This window comes from Silene latifolia, chromosome 10 (assembly GCF_048544455.1).
Source record: "Silene latifolia isolate original U9 population chromosome 10, ASM4854445v1, whole genome shotgun sequence".
NCBI classification, from domain to species: Eukaryota; Viridiplantae; Streptophyta; class Magnoliopsida; order Caryophyllales; family Caryophyllaceae; genus Silene; species Silene latifolia.
Genome location: NC_133535.1, coordinates 62316813 through 62335316, shown reverse-complemented (window position 1 = coordinate 62335316; position 18504 = coordinate 62316813). Strand labels below are relative to the sequence as shown.

Genomic DNA, 18504 nt, shown 5'->3' with positions numbered 1-18504 from the left:
AAGGAATGTAATACTACGAATATTTTGAGTTATTGTTGTGTTACCTTGTGATGAGATTGGCGTGATTGATAATCGTAAAATGCTTAATTGTGTTGGATGGTGCTTAGTTATGAGGATGTTATAAGTGTTGTGGTAGTAGTTGTGGGCGAACTTCGGGACGAAGTTCATTTTAGGGGGGGGGGGGGATGGGGGGAAGAATTCTTGTCAAATTCCCTGCTTGAAGGAATAAGTATTGCTCCTTCCTTGGTGGATATAATTCTTGTCAAATGGCCATAGTCTACCCAACAGCAGGTGGCAAGCATCCATAGGGACCACATCACACAAGATCTCATCTTTATAAACATTGCCAATTGAAAATGGGACCAGGCATTGTTTATCCACCTTGACTTCTGCTCCCTTGTTTAACCATCTGAGCTTGTAAGGGTTGGGGTGCTCCTGGGTGTTGAGATTGAGTTTATTAACCATGGTGACAGATGTCACATTGGTACAGCTCCCACCATCAATGATTAGATTGCATACCCTTCCCTGAATGGTACATCTACTCCTGAAAATGAGGGATCTTTGATCCTCCTCCAATGGTGCCTGTTGAGAGTGCATTACCCTCCACAAAACAAGACTATGGCCTGTATCAGGGTGAGCCAAGACTTGTTCCTGGTTGGGTTCCTCCTCAAGAGTTGCCTCCTCATTCACTGGCTCCTCCTCATACTCAACTGAAGTGACCATACCCTTGGAAAGCATTTAATCTTTTCTTTGGTCTGAGGTGGGTTTGACTTAGAGAACATGGGTGCCTTCCCCTTGTCTCCTCCAGTTTAGGACACTGGTTTAGGTGTCTCAGTAATCTTAACACCAGTGTAGGGTCTAAAGACAGGTTTGGGTTTAGGTGTGCCAGGTTTAGACTTCCCCATTTTTTCCACTCTGAGTGCCAAGTTTACAAAACCATCATAAGACCAAAGTGGTTGCATTCTAACCTTAGTAGCAATGTTCTTGTCAAGCCCTTCTAAGAACCTAGCAATCCTTTGTCCAAGCTTCTCATTTATTTCACACTGTAAGGTTAGCTGTTCAAACTCTCTCAAATAGGTCTCAAGTGGTCTCTCATCCTGCCTAAGCTTTGACAACTTAATGAACAGATCCTGGGTATAATCCTTGGTAACAAATTTATCCAGCATTTTATTTTTAAGCTTAGACCAAGATCTAATGGGTTCCTTCTTTTTTTTGGTGAAATGTAAGAATATATTAAGAATAAAAAAAGATATACAAGGATTATGTTCCAAGGAACAAAAAAGAGAATGCTAAATTACATTCAAGTTACCAAACAACCCCATTTTCTCAACCAAATACTATCCTGAACACATTTGGACTTGCCTACCTTACTCAGAATTCGAGTCTTAGCTTCTGCGATTATTCTTTTTGCCAATTTGATGGGAGGAGTGACCACTGCATTCACCCTTACACTATTCCTTTCCAACCAGACGTGATAGTGACAGGATGCCCAGAGCTGACAGTGTACCAGATGCTTCAAGCCTTTTATGCTATTGCCAGTTAATGCCAAACCTGCCATAGTAACATCAATACGAAAGCCACACCATTTTTTAACTTCCTGTAGGACTCTTTGACTGTACTCACATTGGAAGAATAGATGAGCTTGAGTTTCATCTGAATTCTCACAAATGCAACAGAGGTGCTCCTGACAATAACCAAAAGATGCAAGTTTAGCACGAGTATTAAGACCATTGTTCATGGACACCCAAGTGATGAAGGAGTGTTTAGGGACATTCCAGGTGTTCCATACAACAGGTGCCCAATTCTGAGGAGCAGCTCTATGCCTTAGCCATTCATAGCAGTTTCTGATAGTGAATCCTTGACTGTCAAGCATCCATTGATCCTCTACATAAGCATTCTTGACCAATTCTTTAACTTTGCAGACATTTTTCCAAGACCAAGCCACATCAGCAGGAGGAAGATAGTCATGCCAATTCCTTCCCTTAATATGGACCTGATTTACCCACCTAATCCAAAGCCTATCAGCTTTACAGTATAATCAGTCTACTAACTTTGCAACAGAAGGAATGTTCCAGGTAGCAGTTCTTTTAATCCCCAATCCACCTTCTTCCTTGGAGAGAGTGACCCTATCCCAACCTACAGATGGTACTCTATGAAAGTCAGCTGCCCCATCCCAAAGATAATTCCTGCAAACTACCTCAATGCGCTTCACAACACATTTTGGAATAAGGAAAATGCCTGACCAGTAGTTATGCAGGGTGTTCAGCACTGAGTTAACCAATACGAGCCTGCCTGCATAAGACAATTTCTTAGCACCCAAACTACAAATTCTGTTAACCATCTTCTCCACCAGTATATTGCACTCAATTTTGGTCAATCTGGTAGCCTGAACAGGCACTCCCAGGTATCTAAATGGCATAGAACCTTCAGTAAACCCTGTGATCTGCCTTATGTCATCTTTAATAGCTTGAGAAACTCCACTATTGTATACCTCAGATTTAGAACTATTCATGGAAAGTCTAGAAGCTTTAGAGAAGGAAGAGAAGGCTCACATCATCAACATTATAGATTGGACATTACCCTTAAAAAACATCAACAAGTCATCAACAAACATAAGGTGATTCAATTTTATATTCTTGCAAAGAGGATGGTACTGGAAAGGCCATCTATCAGTAGCATATTGCAACATTTTGGTTAGATACTCCATACATAAGGCAAAAATAAGAGGTGAAATGGGGTCACCCTGTCTAAGACCTCTCCTTCCTTTAAAGAATCCGAAGCAGCTTCCATTTAAATTCAAAGAGTAGGAAGTGGACTGAATACAGCTTATGACTTTTTGGGAGAAATTATCAGGGAATCCCATACCTTCAAGCAACTGAGCTACAAAATTCCACTCAACTGTATCATAAGCTTTCTGGAGATCAATTTTAAATAAGCATCTTGGTGACACTTCTTGTCTATTATACATCTTAACTAAGTCTTGACAGATTAGGATGTTCTCAATAATGGATCTGCCTTTGATGAAAGCTTATTGATTCTCACTAACAAGGTCTGGCAGCACCATAGACAATCTATTGTATAGCAGTTTGGAAATGACCTTGTATAGGAGATTACAACAAGCTATAGGTCTAAATTGTTTAACAGTTGTAGGCCTCTCACATTTAGGAATAAGTGTGATGGTGGTAGCATTAATTTGCTTAAGAAGCTTACCAGAAGAAAAGAAGTCTTGAATAGCAGAGCAAACATCATTCCCCACAATATCCCAGCTATCCTTGAAAAAGCCATTGGTATAACCATCAGGTCCTGGAGATTTGTCAATAGGCACCTTAAAGAAAGCTTCTTTAATCTCCTCTGTAGTGACTGGTTTATTCAGGATCTCCTTATGAACCTCAGTGCAGCACTTGCCAGTATTAATCACTTGCTGTCTCACCATTTCAGTAGGCTTAGAAGTGCCCAGCAGCTCCTGATAGTAATTTAGAAATGCATCCTGAATACTCTGACTGGTAGTACAAATATTTCCCTGATGATCTTCAATCCGAGTCACCTTATTAATAGAACATCTATTCTTAATGGCCCCATGAAAGTAGGCAGAGTTAGCATCACCATCCTCCAACCATTGAGTTTTAGCCTTTTGTCTGAGGTAGCTTTGCCTTGCATCATTGAGTTCCTTAAAAGATTTCAGAGCTGTGATCTCCTCCTGGATTAGTTCAGCATTTAGGGGGTCATCTATCAAATCACCCTGTATCTTTAACACTGTCTTTTCAGCAAGAATGGCAGCATTATCTACATCTGAGTAGCATTCCTTATTCAAATCCTTAAGTCTCCCCTTCAAAGCTTTCAGCTTCCTAGTGACACAATACATGGGATAGCCTTCATAACTCTTTTGCCACTCCTCTTGGACTATAGTTAGGAAAGAAGAGGCCTTACTCCACATGTTAAAATATTTGAAATTAGTTTTCCTAATGACAGTCAACTGGTTATCACTCACTACACAAGGGCAATGATCAAAGTAACCAGAAGGATGAAAGTGGGCAGTCATATTAGGAAAACGTTGAACCCAGTCCTGGTTAATCAAGAACCTATCCAGTCTACTATATACCCTCGTCTGAGCTTCCTGTTTATTGGTCCATGTATAGAAGGCACCAATAGTGTGAATGTCAATTAGTCCACAAGTTGCAATGCAATCTATAAAATCATCCATATCACTTTGTTTAGTATTACCCCCAAGCCTTTCTAGTGGATTAATGACAGTGTTAAAATCTTCTGCAACCACCCAAGGTCCAGCAACAACACCATGAAGTACTTCCAGTTTCATCCACAAGTCCCTCCTCTCAGTACCATCATTAAAGACATATACCATGGTAATGTAAAATTGTTCCTGAGAGCATCTCTCAGTGACAAGAGCATGCACATATTGAGCATCATACTGTAGGATGAGTACATCATATAAGTCAGCCTTCCACAGAAGCCATACTCTACCTCCTTTGTGATAAGAAGCATTAGTAGTCACACTCCATCCATCAAGCATAGTAGCAGACACACTTTGAGTTTTATTTGAACTAATTTTGGTTTCAAGCAGCCCAAACAGGCCAACTCCTTTATTATGCAAAAACCATTTAACATTATTCTGCTTATTTACACTATTGAGACCTCGCACATTCCAAAATCCTATGCTATGCATTTATTTTGGGAGAATCAGGGTCACCTGTTTGTCCAATACTCACCTTTGGTGTGACTGGACCTTCTGCAACTTCTCTATATGATTTCTCAGGAGTAACTAAAGAAGTACTAGCACTCTCACCATTGTCTGGTTGCTGTGAATTCCTGACCAGAGAACTGATCTTAGTGCTCTTGTCAGAAGTGCTTATATTTCCTGCAACTTTCACAGGTTTCCATACCTACACTGTATGCACTGGTTTTCTCCGTGGCTTCATTTCTTTGCGACAGTTAGTAGCCTCATGCCCTATCCCCTTACATTTAGTACAAATTGAAGGCTTCCACTCATACTCCACAGGGAGGGACACAATGTTACCAGTCTCATCTCTAAATCTGACTTTGGATGGAAACTTGTTGCCCACAGTCAATTCAACCATCACTCTGGCATAACCCAGATGAGCTTTGTCCATTGTAGCCTGATCAGACTTATGATATGTACCTACCAACCCTGCAATGGCTGGTAAGCATTTACCCCAAAACCGTAAAGGCAATTCATGGATACGAATCCATGCAGGTACATCCTTAATGTTTTCTTTAGTTAATTCAACCTCATCAGTCCATGCTCTAACAATAAGAGGTTTGTTATCAAACATGAAGTGCCCTGCATTCAAAACCTCCTCCTTATCCTTAGCCTCCTTAAAACGAACAAAGACTATCCCATTTGGCATGAAGGACACTTTATCAATATTATGTTTAGACCAAATACGTCTAAGGAAGCCATTCAAAATCTCCCATGGAGGGTTTGCTCCTAACACAAAACAATAAATGACATTATTCCAATACTCAACCTCATCCTGTGTGTCCTCTTTGGAAAATTGAAGAAGTCCTTCATCAGTATCCTCTTCATCCTCGTGTATTACTTTTTTCTTTCCACGTTGAGTAATCCACAGGGAGTTCTCCTTTTCTACCTCTTCTTGAGTGACTGCAACTTCTACCACTTCTGGCGTGTCTGTAATATCTGTCACCTCTAAATCATCTTCAAAATTAAGTCTAGGGACACCATTCACTTCCTGCATGCTCTACATTTTCACAACCTCATCATCAGCAGGACCACGTTGTTTTACATTCTGTTGTTGTTTCACCTGTTTTCCAGCAGATTTCAACGCAGGAATCCTCCTTGCATGCATTGATTTTGTTTTATTTGATGAATTACGTGCCATATTGTTGAAATTCAAGCGGAAATTAATGCCCTAGAGGAAGAGTTTAATGTCTGCGTAGGGTTCATCTCTTTCTCTTTCTATCTCTAGGGTTAAGTGTAACTAAAACTATCAGGTTAAAGTGCTTAGCTAGTCTCGTTTAATGGGTTCCTTCCCTTAACCTCTGATGTTTAAGGTTGTCATACCATAGTGATGCATAACCTTTTAACTTTAACACAGCAACTTTACAAGCCTTAGCATCATTGTAATTTTTGAACTCAAATATTTTTTCAACATTGATGCGTGCATTTTATATAGGTATTTTGTACTTCATTTGCACGCATTTCTATGCATTTTGTATAGTGTTTAGTTACAAATGTCCCCCGAATTGTCTACTTTGGTTTCTCTTATCTTATTTGCAGGAATGAACCAAATAGGAGCATAATCAAGCTTAATACCTGTCCCTATGCATGCATTTAGGAGATTAGTTGAGTCGGAGCCTTAAGACTACTATTTTGAGATGCGCAAAGAAGTAATTTAGCTAGGCGAGCAAAGGAAGAACTTCAAATTACTAGTGCCTACTTTGAAGAGTAATATCACGAGTTATACAATATATTTTCAGGTGATTCCAATTGGAGATGAAAGCTTGTTCTCTTAGCTTTCCAACGCCACCGGAAACTCCCTGTTTTCCCAAGTAACGAAGAAATGGCAGCCGTTTGAAGTTCAGTGCGCGAAGCAGGAATTGTGCGCTGGAAAGTACTCGATCGAGTACAATTGTGTTCGATCGACTCCTTTTTCTACTCGATCGAGTAGTGCCTATTTAATAAGTGTTCGATCTAGTACTTAAAGTACTCGATCGAGAGGATTTAGCTTGGATATGCTCGATCGAGTGATATAAAAGTCCTCGATCGAGTATTTAGCTATTATACTCGGGATTTTTATCCCGTGATAGGTTTAGTTTTGTTAATTTTCACTTCCCTATATAAAGGGAGTCGTAACTAGGTTAATAAACACTTATTCTTTTACTTTTAAGACTTCTCTTAATACACTTTACTCTCTTAATCTTTCCCTTAAACTCTCTTAATCTTTCCCTTAAACTTTCTACTGTAACTTTGCCCTTGGATTTCTTTGCTCGGATTTGGGTTGTTCTTTACGCCGGAATTCTTGTGATTGTAATCCCTCTTCTCTTTATTAATCTTAATCTTGTTATTAATTGCTTTAATCCCTTGTTTCTCTTATCATTAATTTTTGCCCTAATTTCATTTATGCAATTTTATTGTTATTTCATCATGCTTTCAATTAGTTCATTCACTGTTATTAATATTAACAACATTAGTAATATGAGTAGCTAATTTCTCTTATGTTAGGACTAGGGAATCCATGGTAGGATTACGACGATGTAGCGAATAGACTAGATGGTTTACTTGTGAGAATCTGTCCCCATAGCAATATAACTGTACATCAATTTAGTTGAATGCATGCTTCTAAATTACATTAATCTGGTTAATTTCGTTCCTGGATCGGAAGATTGGAATGAACAGACCTGCTATGAATAGTAGACTACCCTATTGAGGATAGAAGTTAAGTTAACGTAAATCTAGGATAGAAAGTGGACCGGAAGGACCTTTCCTGTATCCTTCTCACAGTAGATTGTCTAGGCTATTTGCAGCTGAGTCGATAGACTACCATGGTGAACCGAAATCCTGACATACCTCTTTTATCTGATCACTTGTCTACTATTTTTCTGCCTTATTGCTCTTTCCCTATTTCTCTTTCCCTTAAACCTTTAGTAGTTTAGAAAATAAATTACAAAATCCCCATTTGTAACTTAGATAGACGAACTTTCAGATCGATACCTTACCTCCCTGTGGAGATCGACCCTACTTATCACTAGCTTCTGTTAGTATATTTAGGTATTTATTTTTGGTACAGAAACGACCGTATCAAATTTTGGCGCCGTTACCGGGGAGGCGACGCTTTTTTGCTTACTTTATTTTTGTTTGTCTTTAGCCTCAAGGGATTTATTCCTTGAGGCAGTACTTATATTTTTCTTTAGTGCTGTTTTGATAGGTCTACAGGTCTATTAGACAGATTTCAGAGAAAGATTATCGAAGGGAAGGCTTGAGTACCTTTGATTCTTTAGCCAAGATGACGTCCGTCTCCCAACTTATAGCCCGTTTTGAAGCTCCAACCGTCAGAACTGACAATTGGGAGAGGAAAGAGTCTTGGGGTTGTGGAAGTCACCAAAGTTTTGATCCTCCTAAACCGGTGCCACCACAACCGCTGCAACAACAAGGTCTTCAACAACCTTGTTATGCTAACCCACCGCAACACACCCCTTCTGCTGAAAAGAATGATGGGTTCGAGAAATTGTTCCCAATTGCAAATATCTTGGTTTCGAGTGTGGAAAAATCCAAAGCTCAAGACATCCGTCTTGAGAGGTTGCAGGCCCAAGTAAATGGGTTGATCGAAAAAGTTGAGCTTGCTGAACTGAAGTCAATGATAGAGGAATTTGCATTAACGACGCAGAAGTCTTATGCGAAAACTGACATCCGTATAAAGAAGCTACAGATTCATGTTGATCAATTAGTTGCTGGGGAAGAGCAGTATGAGACGGCGTATGAAATCCATACCGAGAGTATTCCATTGCCCGTTGGTGTTGGTACTGTTCACGCAGTTTGTACTGATGCCTGTGCTGACTTGAGCATTAAATTCGATCGTGACATCCCGAGTACTCAATCGAACATTATGGAGGGAATACCATTCGGTCGACCCCCTGCTGACGGTCGATCGAGAAAATGTGTTAAGAAAGCATTCGATCGAGAGAAAAGAAGTGTTCGATTAAACACTATTGCAGAGGAATCGTTCGATCGAAGGCTTGCACATGTTCGAGCGAGAAATGACACTGTTCGATTAGTCCCTGTAGCCTCGGAAACTATTCAATCGTCACCCATGCCTATCCCGAATGACGATATGAAGGAGAATACAGTCAAAACCTATCCTATTCAAGTTCCTTTTCCACGAAGGTTGTTGCCGCACCGCGGATTCCTGGATCTTATATGGGTTCTTAACGTCAGTGAGCATTATAATAAGCTGATGGCCCAGGTACCCTCCTATGCTAAATTTATTAAGCAAACTTTATGTTGTGAGAGGGATGCTAGTGTTATTGAGACTGTAGCTATGACTGAAGAGTGCAACGCACTTCTTCAGACTGGGACCCCTCCTAAATTATCTAACCCAGGTAGTTTTTCCATACCATGTCATATAGGGACCTAATTAATCGACAATGCTTTATGTGACCTTGGTGCTAGTGTCAGTGTGTTACCTTTGTCTCTTGCAAAGAGATTAGGTTTGACTAAGTTTAAGCATACTAGCATTACTGTACAGATGGCCAACCATTCTTTATCATGGCCTAAAGGAGTTCTGGATGATGTACCTGTCAGGATAAGGAAATTCTTTATTCCCGTTGATTTTGTTGTTTTGGATATACCCGAAGACCGTCACACTCCCATTATTTTGGGAAGATCATTTTTGCGCACCGCTGGTGCAATTATAGATGTTGGGGCTAAGACACTTACCTTTCAGGTAGGAGGAGAGGATTTGGTTTTTGCCAAGTCTAATGCATGTAGGGAACCCATGCGAGTCATGCCTTGTGATGCTACCCCTCCTATAGAGTCCGTGGAGATACCATCTGATATTCCTTATGAGTCACATATTGCTGCTGTTATAACACCTCCGCCCCAGTTTGGGAGCAAATTGGAGGAACATTACTTTGTTTCTCTTTTTACAGGTCTTGACAGGCTCGAGGACCCGGGAGGTGAGATAGGTGCTCTCAAGTTAAAGTATGGAACTACCCAGATAGATGACCCTGGAGGAGGTTTTGAGGAAGTTATGATGTCTAGGAAGTTGCTGCGTGACGACGTTAGAGATTGGGATCCCGATGATTGGAGAAGCTGCTGTTCTTCCGTTGCCATGCTGTGGAGGCCGGAAGCAGACTTGACGATTGTTGAATTCTTGCTTCGGTCGAGAGGCCTAGTAGTGGGCGATTGCTTTGTGTTGCTGGTTGACAAAAGAAGGTCGAGCTGGGACCTATCTGAAACTAGCGCTGTCCGGGAGGCAACCCGGAGTTCAAACTATTTAGTTGTTTTTTTTCAAACAATTTAATTTTGTTGTGTGCCTTAATAATTAGCCTACTCGGCTATAGACTGTGAACAATTTAGCCCTCTTTGCTTTGGCAGTACTTTTGTGAAGTTGCTATTTGCGAATTTGCAGGTACTCTTGCATTCTCATTTCGCAACTTAGTCGCTCTCAAGCCGCTTACTGTGACCTCCCATGTTGCTGGCTGGTTTGGGGAGGTCCCTTCTTTGCGTTATCTTGTAAGTTTTTCGCTTCTACACTCTCTCTCCTTTTTAGTTTGCATTTCCTTTCCCTATTTTGGGTACAATGAGGGCATTGTACGGTTTGGTTTGGGGAGGTTGTGCAACCATATCTGTGTCTGCATTTATGTTTTTATTGCATTTCCGTTGTCATGTTTAATTTCTGAATGCATTGTTGTTTATTTTTGAAAATCTCATAAAAATTAGAAAATTCAAAAAATATTCAAAACAATTCACGTTTACTTTTGCATATAGGTTGAGTCGGAACGGTTGATTTCCGTGATGAAATTGCACTTTAACTTGTCATTTTTACTTAAGCCTTGCATCTAATTGATAGTTAGTAGCTGAGTCTTGTGCATATCTACGAGTTTTTTTTTGTTCAAATTTAGCTGACTGTGTAGACTTGACCTGATAAATTGGCAACCTACTTACAATTTCTGAGATTTAGAGCCTTATAACTGGTGACATTCATGACCGGTTTACATAGGAATTGAGAGTAGTACTCCTTGCATAACATGTCCATTACTTTTGCACATTTGTGAAATTCGATTTCTCGTCATTTGCATACATTCGGGTTTGTGGTCGGTGTCACATGCAGGGAGGAGCTTACAAATTCATTTCTTTCATTATTTTTCACCCATTTAGCTCCACTTCAGCCAAATATAGCCTTTTTGACCCATTAGCTGCACCCAAAATTTAGCCTGGCCAGTCAAGCTAGTTTAGTGTGACTTTTGTGGTATATCTGTCACGTTGCGAGTTTGGCTTGCTTTCATTTTTGCGGAGTTGGTAGAAAAATAGAAAAGAAAGAGAAAGAAAAAAAAGAATGAGACGTGTGGAAGAAGAAAAAAAAAAACAAAGAATTGAGGAAACACACGTGAAACTAGAAGAAGAAAAAAGAAAGAAAAATTGAAAAAGTTGAGTTGTTTAATAAAAGAGACTGTATATGCTTATTTTTATCTTGTGACGGTCTCACTCCTTCGTTCTATTCATATATATATTTGAGGAGATAGTGTATTGGATAATGAGAAGTGTGCCAATGAAGGGCACTTGAGATTTATTTTCTATGCAGCTGAGTTTTGGATGGTCTTATATGGTCCTGTTTAGGAGCTAGCTTGACGCTTTACCTCCACATTTCTATAATCTATTTTGCCTTTTCTCACCCGTATCCTCACTTTCCCATACTATTTGTAAGCCCTCGGCTGTGACGGACATTGTTGGTTGGACTGTATGGGTAGTACTTGAATCTTCTATCATTTTTGTTGCATGCATGTTATGTAGGTCGCAGTTTAGGTGAGTGACTGTATTCTCTTTCCCTCTTACACATAATTATTCACCCTTTGCTTCATGAGAGAAGAGTGACCATGAGAGAGTCCGATTTTGTTGGTCTTGCAAAGTCGATAGGTCAGCCTTGTTTATGGACATCTTATAACTCGTTTGCGTATTGACTGCTGTAGCTGTGACTGTTAATTTTTGACTGCATTAATTTGGTTCAAGTAGACAGGTTATAGCTAGCTCTGAGTTTTCATTTCCATTCCATTAGTTGCATTTAACTTGCTTGGGGACAAGAAAAGGTTTGGTTTGGGGAGATTTGATGCGTGCATTTTATATAGGTATTTCGTACTTCATTTGCATGCATTTCTATGCATTTTGTGTAGTGTTTAGTTACAAATGTCCCCCGAATTGTCTACTTTGGTTTTTCTTGTCTTATTTGCAGGAATGAACCAAATAGGAGCATAATCAAGCTTAATACTTGTCCCTATGCATGCATTTAGGAGATTAGTTGAGTCGGAGCCTTAAGACTACTATTTTGAGATGCGCAAAGAAGTAAGTTAGCTAGGCGAGCAAAGGAAGAACTTCAAATTACTAGTGCCTACTTTGAAGAGTAATATCTCTTGTTATACAACATATTTTCAGGTTATTATAATTTTAGATGAAAGCTTGTTCTCTTAGCTTTCCAATGCCACCGGAAACGCCCTGTTTGCCCAAGTAACGAAGAAATGGTAGCCGTTTGAAGTTCAGTGCGCGAAGCAGGAATTGTGCGCTGGAAAGTACTCGATCGAGTACAATTGTGTTCGATCGACTCCTTTTTCTACTCGATCGAGTAGTGCCTATTTAATAAGTGTTCGATCGAGTACTTAAAGTACTCAATCGAGAGGTTTTAGCTTGGATTTGCTCGATCGAGTGATATAAAAGTCCTCGATCGAGTATTTAGCTATTATACTCTGGATTTTTATCCCGTGATAGGTTTAGTTTTGTTAATTTTCACTTTCCTATATAAGGGAGTCGTAACTAGGTTAATAAACACTTCTTCTTTTACCTTTTAAGACTTCTCTTAATACACTTTACTCTCTTAATCTTTCCCTTAAACTCTCTTAATCTTTCCCTTAAACTTTCTACTGTAACTTTGCTCTTGGATTTCTTTGCTCGGATTTGGGTTGTTCTTTACGCCGGAATTCTTGTGATTGTAATCCCTCTTCTCTTTATTAATCTTAATCTTGTTATTAATTGCTTTAATCCCTTGTTTCTCTTATCATTAATTTCTTCCCTAATTTCATTTATGCAATTTTATTGTTATTTCATCATGCTTTCAATTAGTTCATTCACTGTTATTAATATTGACAACATTAGTAATATGAGTAGCTAATTTCTCTTATGTTAGGACTAGGGAATCCATGGTAGGATTACGATGATGTAGCGAATAGACTAGATGGTTTACTTGTGAGAATCTGTCCTCATAGCAATATAACTGTACATCAATTTAGTTGAATGCATGCTTCTAAATTACATTAATCTGGTTAATTTCGTTCCTGGATCGGAAGATTGGAATGAACAGACCTGCTATGAACAGTAGACTACCCTAATGAGGACGGAAGTTAAGTTAGCATAAATGTAGGATAGAAAGTGGACCGGAATGACCTTTCCTGTATCCTTCTCACAGTAGATTGTCTTGGCTATTTGCAGCTGAGTCGATAGACTACCATGGTGAACCGAAATCCTGACATACCTCTTTTATCTGATCACTTGTCTACTATTTTTCTGCCTTATTGCTCTTTCCCTATTTCTCTTTTCCTTAAACCTTTAGTAGTTTAGAAAATCAATTACAAAACCCCCATTTGTGACTTAGATAGACGAACTTTCAGATAGATACCTTGCCTCCTTCTGGAGATCGACCCTACTTATCACTAGCTTATGTTAGTATATTTAGGTATTTATTTTTGGTACAGAAACGACCGTATCAAACATCCGTAATCCCTTCTAGTAACTCATCAGGGTTAAGACTACCAGAAAAATCAGGAATTTCTACCTTTAGATGCTTGTCTGCTTGCTCAAAAGCCTCCTCTTGTGTTCTGATGCTATCCTCAGAATTTGACTCATGACCAGGTGATGGTTGTCCTCTCCTTGCTCCCATAAAGAAGCCTCTGCCTCTGCCTCTTCCTCTTGGAGGTGGTTGTCTCCTGGGATCATGGTTTGGAAACCTCTCCATCACCACATGAACAACATTGAACAGTGTGTCTACATTTCCTGCAAGTGTTTCTATTCTGGTCTCAATACCAGCAAGTCTCTCTTCACTCATGGTTGTTTTTGTGTTTTTAATATAGGTAGGGATAATGATCTCACAGCTTCTCTCAACCCAAGACTAACACAAAGGTGGAATTGTGTTAAACCTGAGCTCTGATAACCAAATTGCAGTGTAAACCCTATGGATAGGCATCAATGCACTGGATCTTGTAGGACACTTTAAAAATATCAAAAGACCTTGAAAAATTCTGAAAATTTGTGGTAATTTAATGTGAATAATAAAATGAGACTCAGCCAAATTTCATGAATTTTGGAGAATTCTAAGTATTTTTAATGCTACCTAAAACAGCCTGAAATCCTGAGATTACAGACAGACTGATTCAATTGATTATGTGACTTGTATGAGGACTCAGGGATATAGCTATGACCCTAAATTCCCACATATAATTCACAGGAAATTTAAGATTATAACTTAACAAATTTCAGACTCAAATCCATAGATTAACACAGGATTAAAGTTGAACTTTGCTCAACACAATTAAACTGAACCACAGATAGACACAGGTTCAACTTAATGATGTCAAACTGACTTTGATCAATTAACCACAGAGTTCACTGGTTAATTATCAGTCCAGGTTTCCAAACTACGGTTTAACACAAGTTTGAAAGAAAATGAGAGAAGTCTCAAGGCTATTTTTCATTCAAAAACAATCTGCTTCATACAGGTGAGACACAGGCTCTTATATAGGCCTTGTCTTGGCATTACAATTCGAAACCCTAGCATCGAATGGTCCATAATTAATCTAAGATGAATACAAACAACATAAATTATCTTACAAGCTGGTAAATAAAGTGAACAAGTGAAAAACAAAAGCAATTGGGTAAAACAGACTGAAATAAATTATGGTTGCAGGCTGTCACTGTCAGTTGCCCTCTTGTGCACAGTTTACGGTTCATTTGGTGGCTAGCCGAAATCAAGGCTTCTTATTGTTATCTATGGCAGGCTTTATGGAAAATGTTGTGAAGACTGGTTCCTCAATCGAGTGCACTGGGGCTCGATCGAGTAATCGTCCTCGATCGAGTGCTGCTAGGCTCGATCGAGGATCCTTGCTGACGGATTAATTTCCGTAATTTCCTAAAACACTTATTTTGTAATATAAATTCTAAACTCGGGGATTATTATTAGGTTACGCTTTATTTTACTTGGGACGGCTGGAAAACTTGTTTAGCTTCAATTCTCGCTCTTAATCTTTCCTTGTTGATTGCTACGGTATTAATCATTCTAGTTTTATGCTTTTAATTAGTTGTTGTTATTTCATATCATTAATTATGTTTTCAATTTCCATTATTGTTGTTGTTAAATTCATTATGAGTAGCTAAATTTCTCATCTAGGATGAAGGGGATCTAGGTAAATTAGAAAGAGGAACATTAATTGATTGCTAGTAATATTGCATAAGTTATCATTTGATTATTGTTCTTATTCTAGTTAATTGATTTAGGCCTGAATTGTTAACTAGTGTAGCGAATTAATACTTTCACCGACAAGGTTAGAATTAATATAGGCTGTGATAATCAAATAGATTGTGTCTAATTATAGCGATTGCATGTTTGAATCGATCTAAAGGACATAAACAGAATTAATCAATCTTGTGACCTTAGATAACTTGATTGACCTAGCAATTGATTAAGAGACCCCGTATAATTGACCCAGTGAACCGAAAATCCTTGACCTTTAATATTATTGTTATACACCTTTAGTTTACTTGTTATTTAGTTGATAGTCAACAAACAAACCAAAACCCCCAAGAAAACGGTTACCTTCAGATAATCTAAATATTAGCAAACTGACTATTACCGCCTCCCTGTGGATTCGATATCTGTCTTACCACTAGATATTCTTGTTAGTACTGAGATAGATTAATTTTGATATTGGTGATACGACTTTAGCCATATCACGGGACACGCCCACAACGTCACTAACACACATTAGGTACTCGGAACACGTCCGTGGTACTGGGCCCGAGTGCGACTTGAGTCCCCTGCTAGACGTCGTGCCTAACCACAAGAGTCCCTCTTTAACCCAAATACTAAATGTGCACACCCCTCTTGGAGTGGGAAGCTCCAAAGTGACTTGAGCGGAAGACGGTTTCCCAACCGCCTTCCGTCTCTAAAATCGAAACCAAAGATCCTCCAATATCCTCCAATGTCCACCAAACCAAGAACCACCAACAAGTCCAAATAACACAACTATGCAACCATAATGATAAGACAAGTATAATCATGCTCAACTCTTCACTAATTCATTTCTCATTATTTCATTGCTCTTTAACATGTTATAATGCAGTGTAATAATCTTTGTGACAAATTACCATTCTCATCTTAACTTAATTACCATTAAGTCATCTCATATGATAAACCCTAATTACCAAAACATGTTATAATTCAACTATCATGAGACAAATGCATTTAGTGATAATAAATGAATAATTAAACACTAATATCATCATAGCTAAGTAGGCAAAACCCTACCTCACGTTTATCTTCACCAATCCACAAGCTACTCACTAGAAATACTCCTCAATGAAACTCTCTACACATATTAATTGCAACAATAAATACCACAACCTATTATAATAACCATACTAATTAAATCCCCCTTAACAACCCCTTTTTAATTCTTACAACCTAACAAGTATAGAGAATTCTACTAACTAAATAAGATTGTTAAGACAAGAATGAAGGAAATAAGAAGTGTAGATCAACTTACAAACAATTGGGAGAACAAGGGAGGCAAGAATCTCCTCAATGGAATTAGGGTTTTAAGAGAGTTTTTTTGTGAGGAATTTAGAGAGATAAAGGGGGAGTTTAGAGAGTTGTGTGAATAGTGTTGGAGAAGGGTTTTGTGTAGGAAATCTGAGATTATATGGTTCTGAAAGCGATATTTTACCAACTATTTCTCGTATAAGCCGCACTCGACCGGCACTCGGTCGAGTGGCCGGTCTACTCGATCGAGGGGTAGCTCCACTCGGTCGAGTGGATGGTCACTCGGTCCAGTGACCGACTTTACAAGCTTCCAGAAAACTGTCCAGTAGTGGCACTCGGTCTAGTGGGGCTCCACTCGGCCGAGTGAATCGTCTACTTGGTCGAGTCGAGTCTGTATAAATGCGGGGTATTATAATCTTTGCCCCTTAAAAAGAACTTCGTCCCCGAACTTCACACCCGATACACTAAGAGTCAAAATTCTAAATCCCATGGAATTCTCAAGGAGGAAAGCGGTGAGTCGGGTATCAAAACTAGTATGCTATGACCAACTAACATTGTATGGCTAAGTAAAAAGATAAGAATTTCATGTTACTAGTACTTGCGTAATACGCCCTACCCCTCTAGAAACATGGTTACGACCTCGTAACCGACTCATACCTGCTCGAAAAGATGAGGGTATCGTTCTTTCATGTTCTCCTCGGCCTCCCAAATGGCCTCCTCAACAAGATGGTTGGACCATAATACCTTCACCAAGATTGTCTCACCATGTCTGGTCTTCCTAACCTTCCGGTATAGGATTTCCTTGGGTGTTTCCACACACGTTAGGGCATCGTCGAGTTCGATCATTTTTGCTTCGAGCACATGAGAGAGGTCACTTATGTACTTACTTAATTGAGATACGTGAAAGACATTGTGAACTCGGTCCAAGGCCGGTAGAAGTGCTAAGCGGTAGGCCACTTCCCCGACTATCTAAAATTTCATAAGGGCCAATGAACTTTTGGCTCAACTTGCCCCTCTTCCCAAATCTCATGACTCCTCTCATGGGTGAGACCTTAAGTAGTACCTTATCTCCTACCGCAAATTCGAGGTCACTTCTCCTCAAGTCGGCGTAAGTCTTTTCCCTATCTTGTGCCGCTCTCATCTTCTCACGGATTGCACAAACTTGATCAATCATGTCTTGGATCATTTGAGGTCCCAATAGCACGGCTTCGGTGCTATCATCCCAACATATAAGGCTTCGGCATTTTCTTCCATATAGAGCTTCAAATGGTGCCATGCCAATGCTCGCAAGGTAGCTATTGTTGTAGGAGAACTCAATCAAATGTAGTCTTTCTTCCCAAGAGCCCCCAAATTACAAGATACAAGCTCTCATTATATCCTCCAATGTTTGGATGGTCCTCTCCGTTTGTCAATCCGTTGCCGGGTGAAAAGCTGTACTCATCTTCAATTGGGTGTCCAATGAGCTTTGAAGTTCTTGCCAAAATCTTGAAATAAACCGTGAATCTCGGTCCGATACTATGTCCTTTGCAAACCCATGGAGTTTAACCACGTATTTGCAATACGCATTGGCCAACTCGACCTTACTCTAAGTGTCCTTTATTGCGATAAAATGAGCCGACTTGATCAATCTATCCACAATGACCCAAATCATGTTGTTCCTCTTTTGTGTTCTTAGTAGTCCAACTATGAAGTCCATGGATATCGACTCCCACTTCCATTCCGGCACATCTAAGGGTTGTACTTTCCCTTGAGGTCTCTTGTGTCCTCCTTTCACTCTTTGGTAAGTCAAGCACCTTGCCACGAACTCTGCCACTTCTCTCTTCATATTAGACCACCAAAAGGTCTTTTTGAGGTCCTTGTACAACTTATCCCCACCCGGATGCACCGAATAAGGGGTGTTGTGGGCTGCATTCATAATCTTCTTCTTAAATTCTTCATCATTCGGTATACACCATCTCCCTTTGAACCTAAGACTTCCATCCTCGTGCAACTC

At 39.5% G+C, this 18504-nt stretch overlaps 2 protein-coding genes across 2 annotated transcripts; both read right to left on the bottom strand.

Moving 5' to 3' along the window:
- Window positions 1-1300: 1300 nt before the first annotated feature.
- Window positions 1301-2512, bottom strand: LOC141607660 (uncharacterized). Its single transcript, XM_074427014.1, has 2 exons — window positions 2052-2512; window positions 1301-2006 (listed from the first exon to the last, which is right to left on the bottom strand). The coding sequence occupies exons 1-2, from the start codon at window positions 2510-2512 to the stop codon at window positions 1301-1303; spliced, it is 1167 nt and encodes a 388-aa protein (XP_074283115.1).
- Window positions 2513-13865: 11353 nt separating this feature from the next.
- On the bottom strand, window positions 13866-17787 carry LOC141607657 (uncharacterized). The gene is made up of 3 exons (XM_074427013.1): window positions 17575-17787; window positions 17169-17480; window positions 13866-13964 (listed from the first exon to the last, which is right to left on the bottom strand). Exons 1-3 carry the CDS (start codon window positions 17785-17787, stop codon window positions 13866-13868), a joined length of 624 nt encoding a protein of 207 aa, XP_074283114.1.
- Between the last annotated feature and the right edge of the window lie 717 nt (window positions 17788-18504).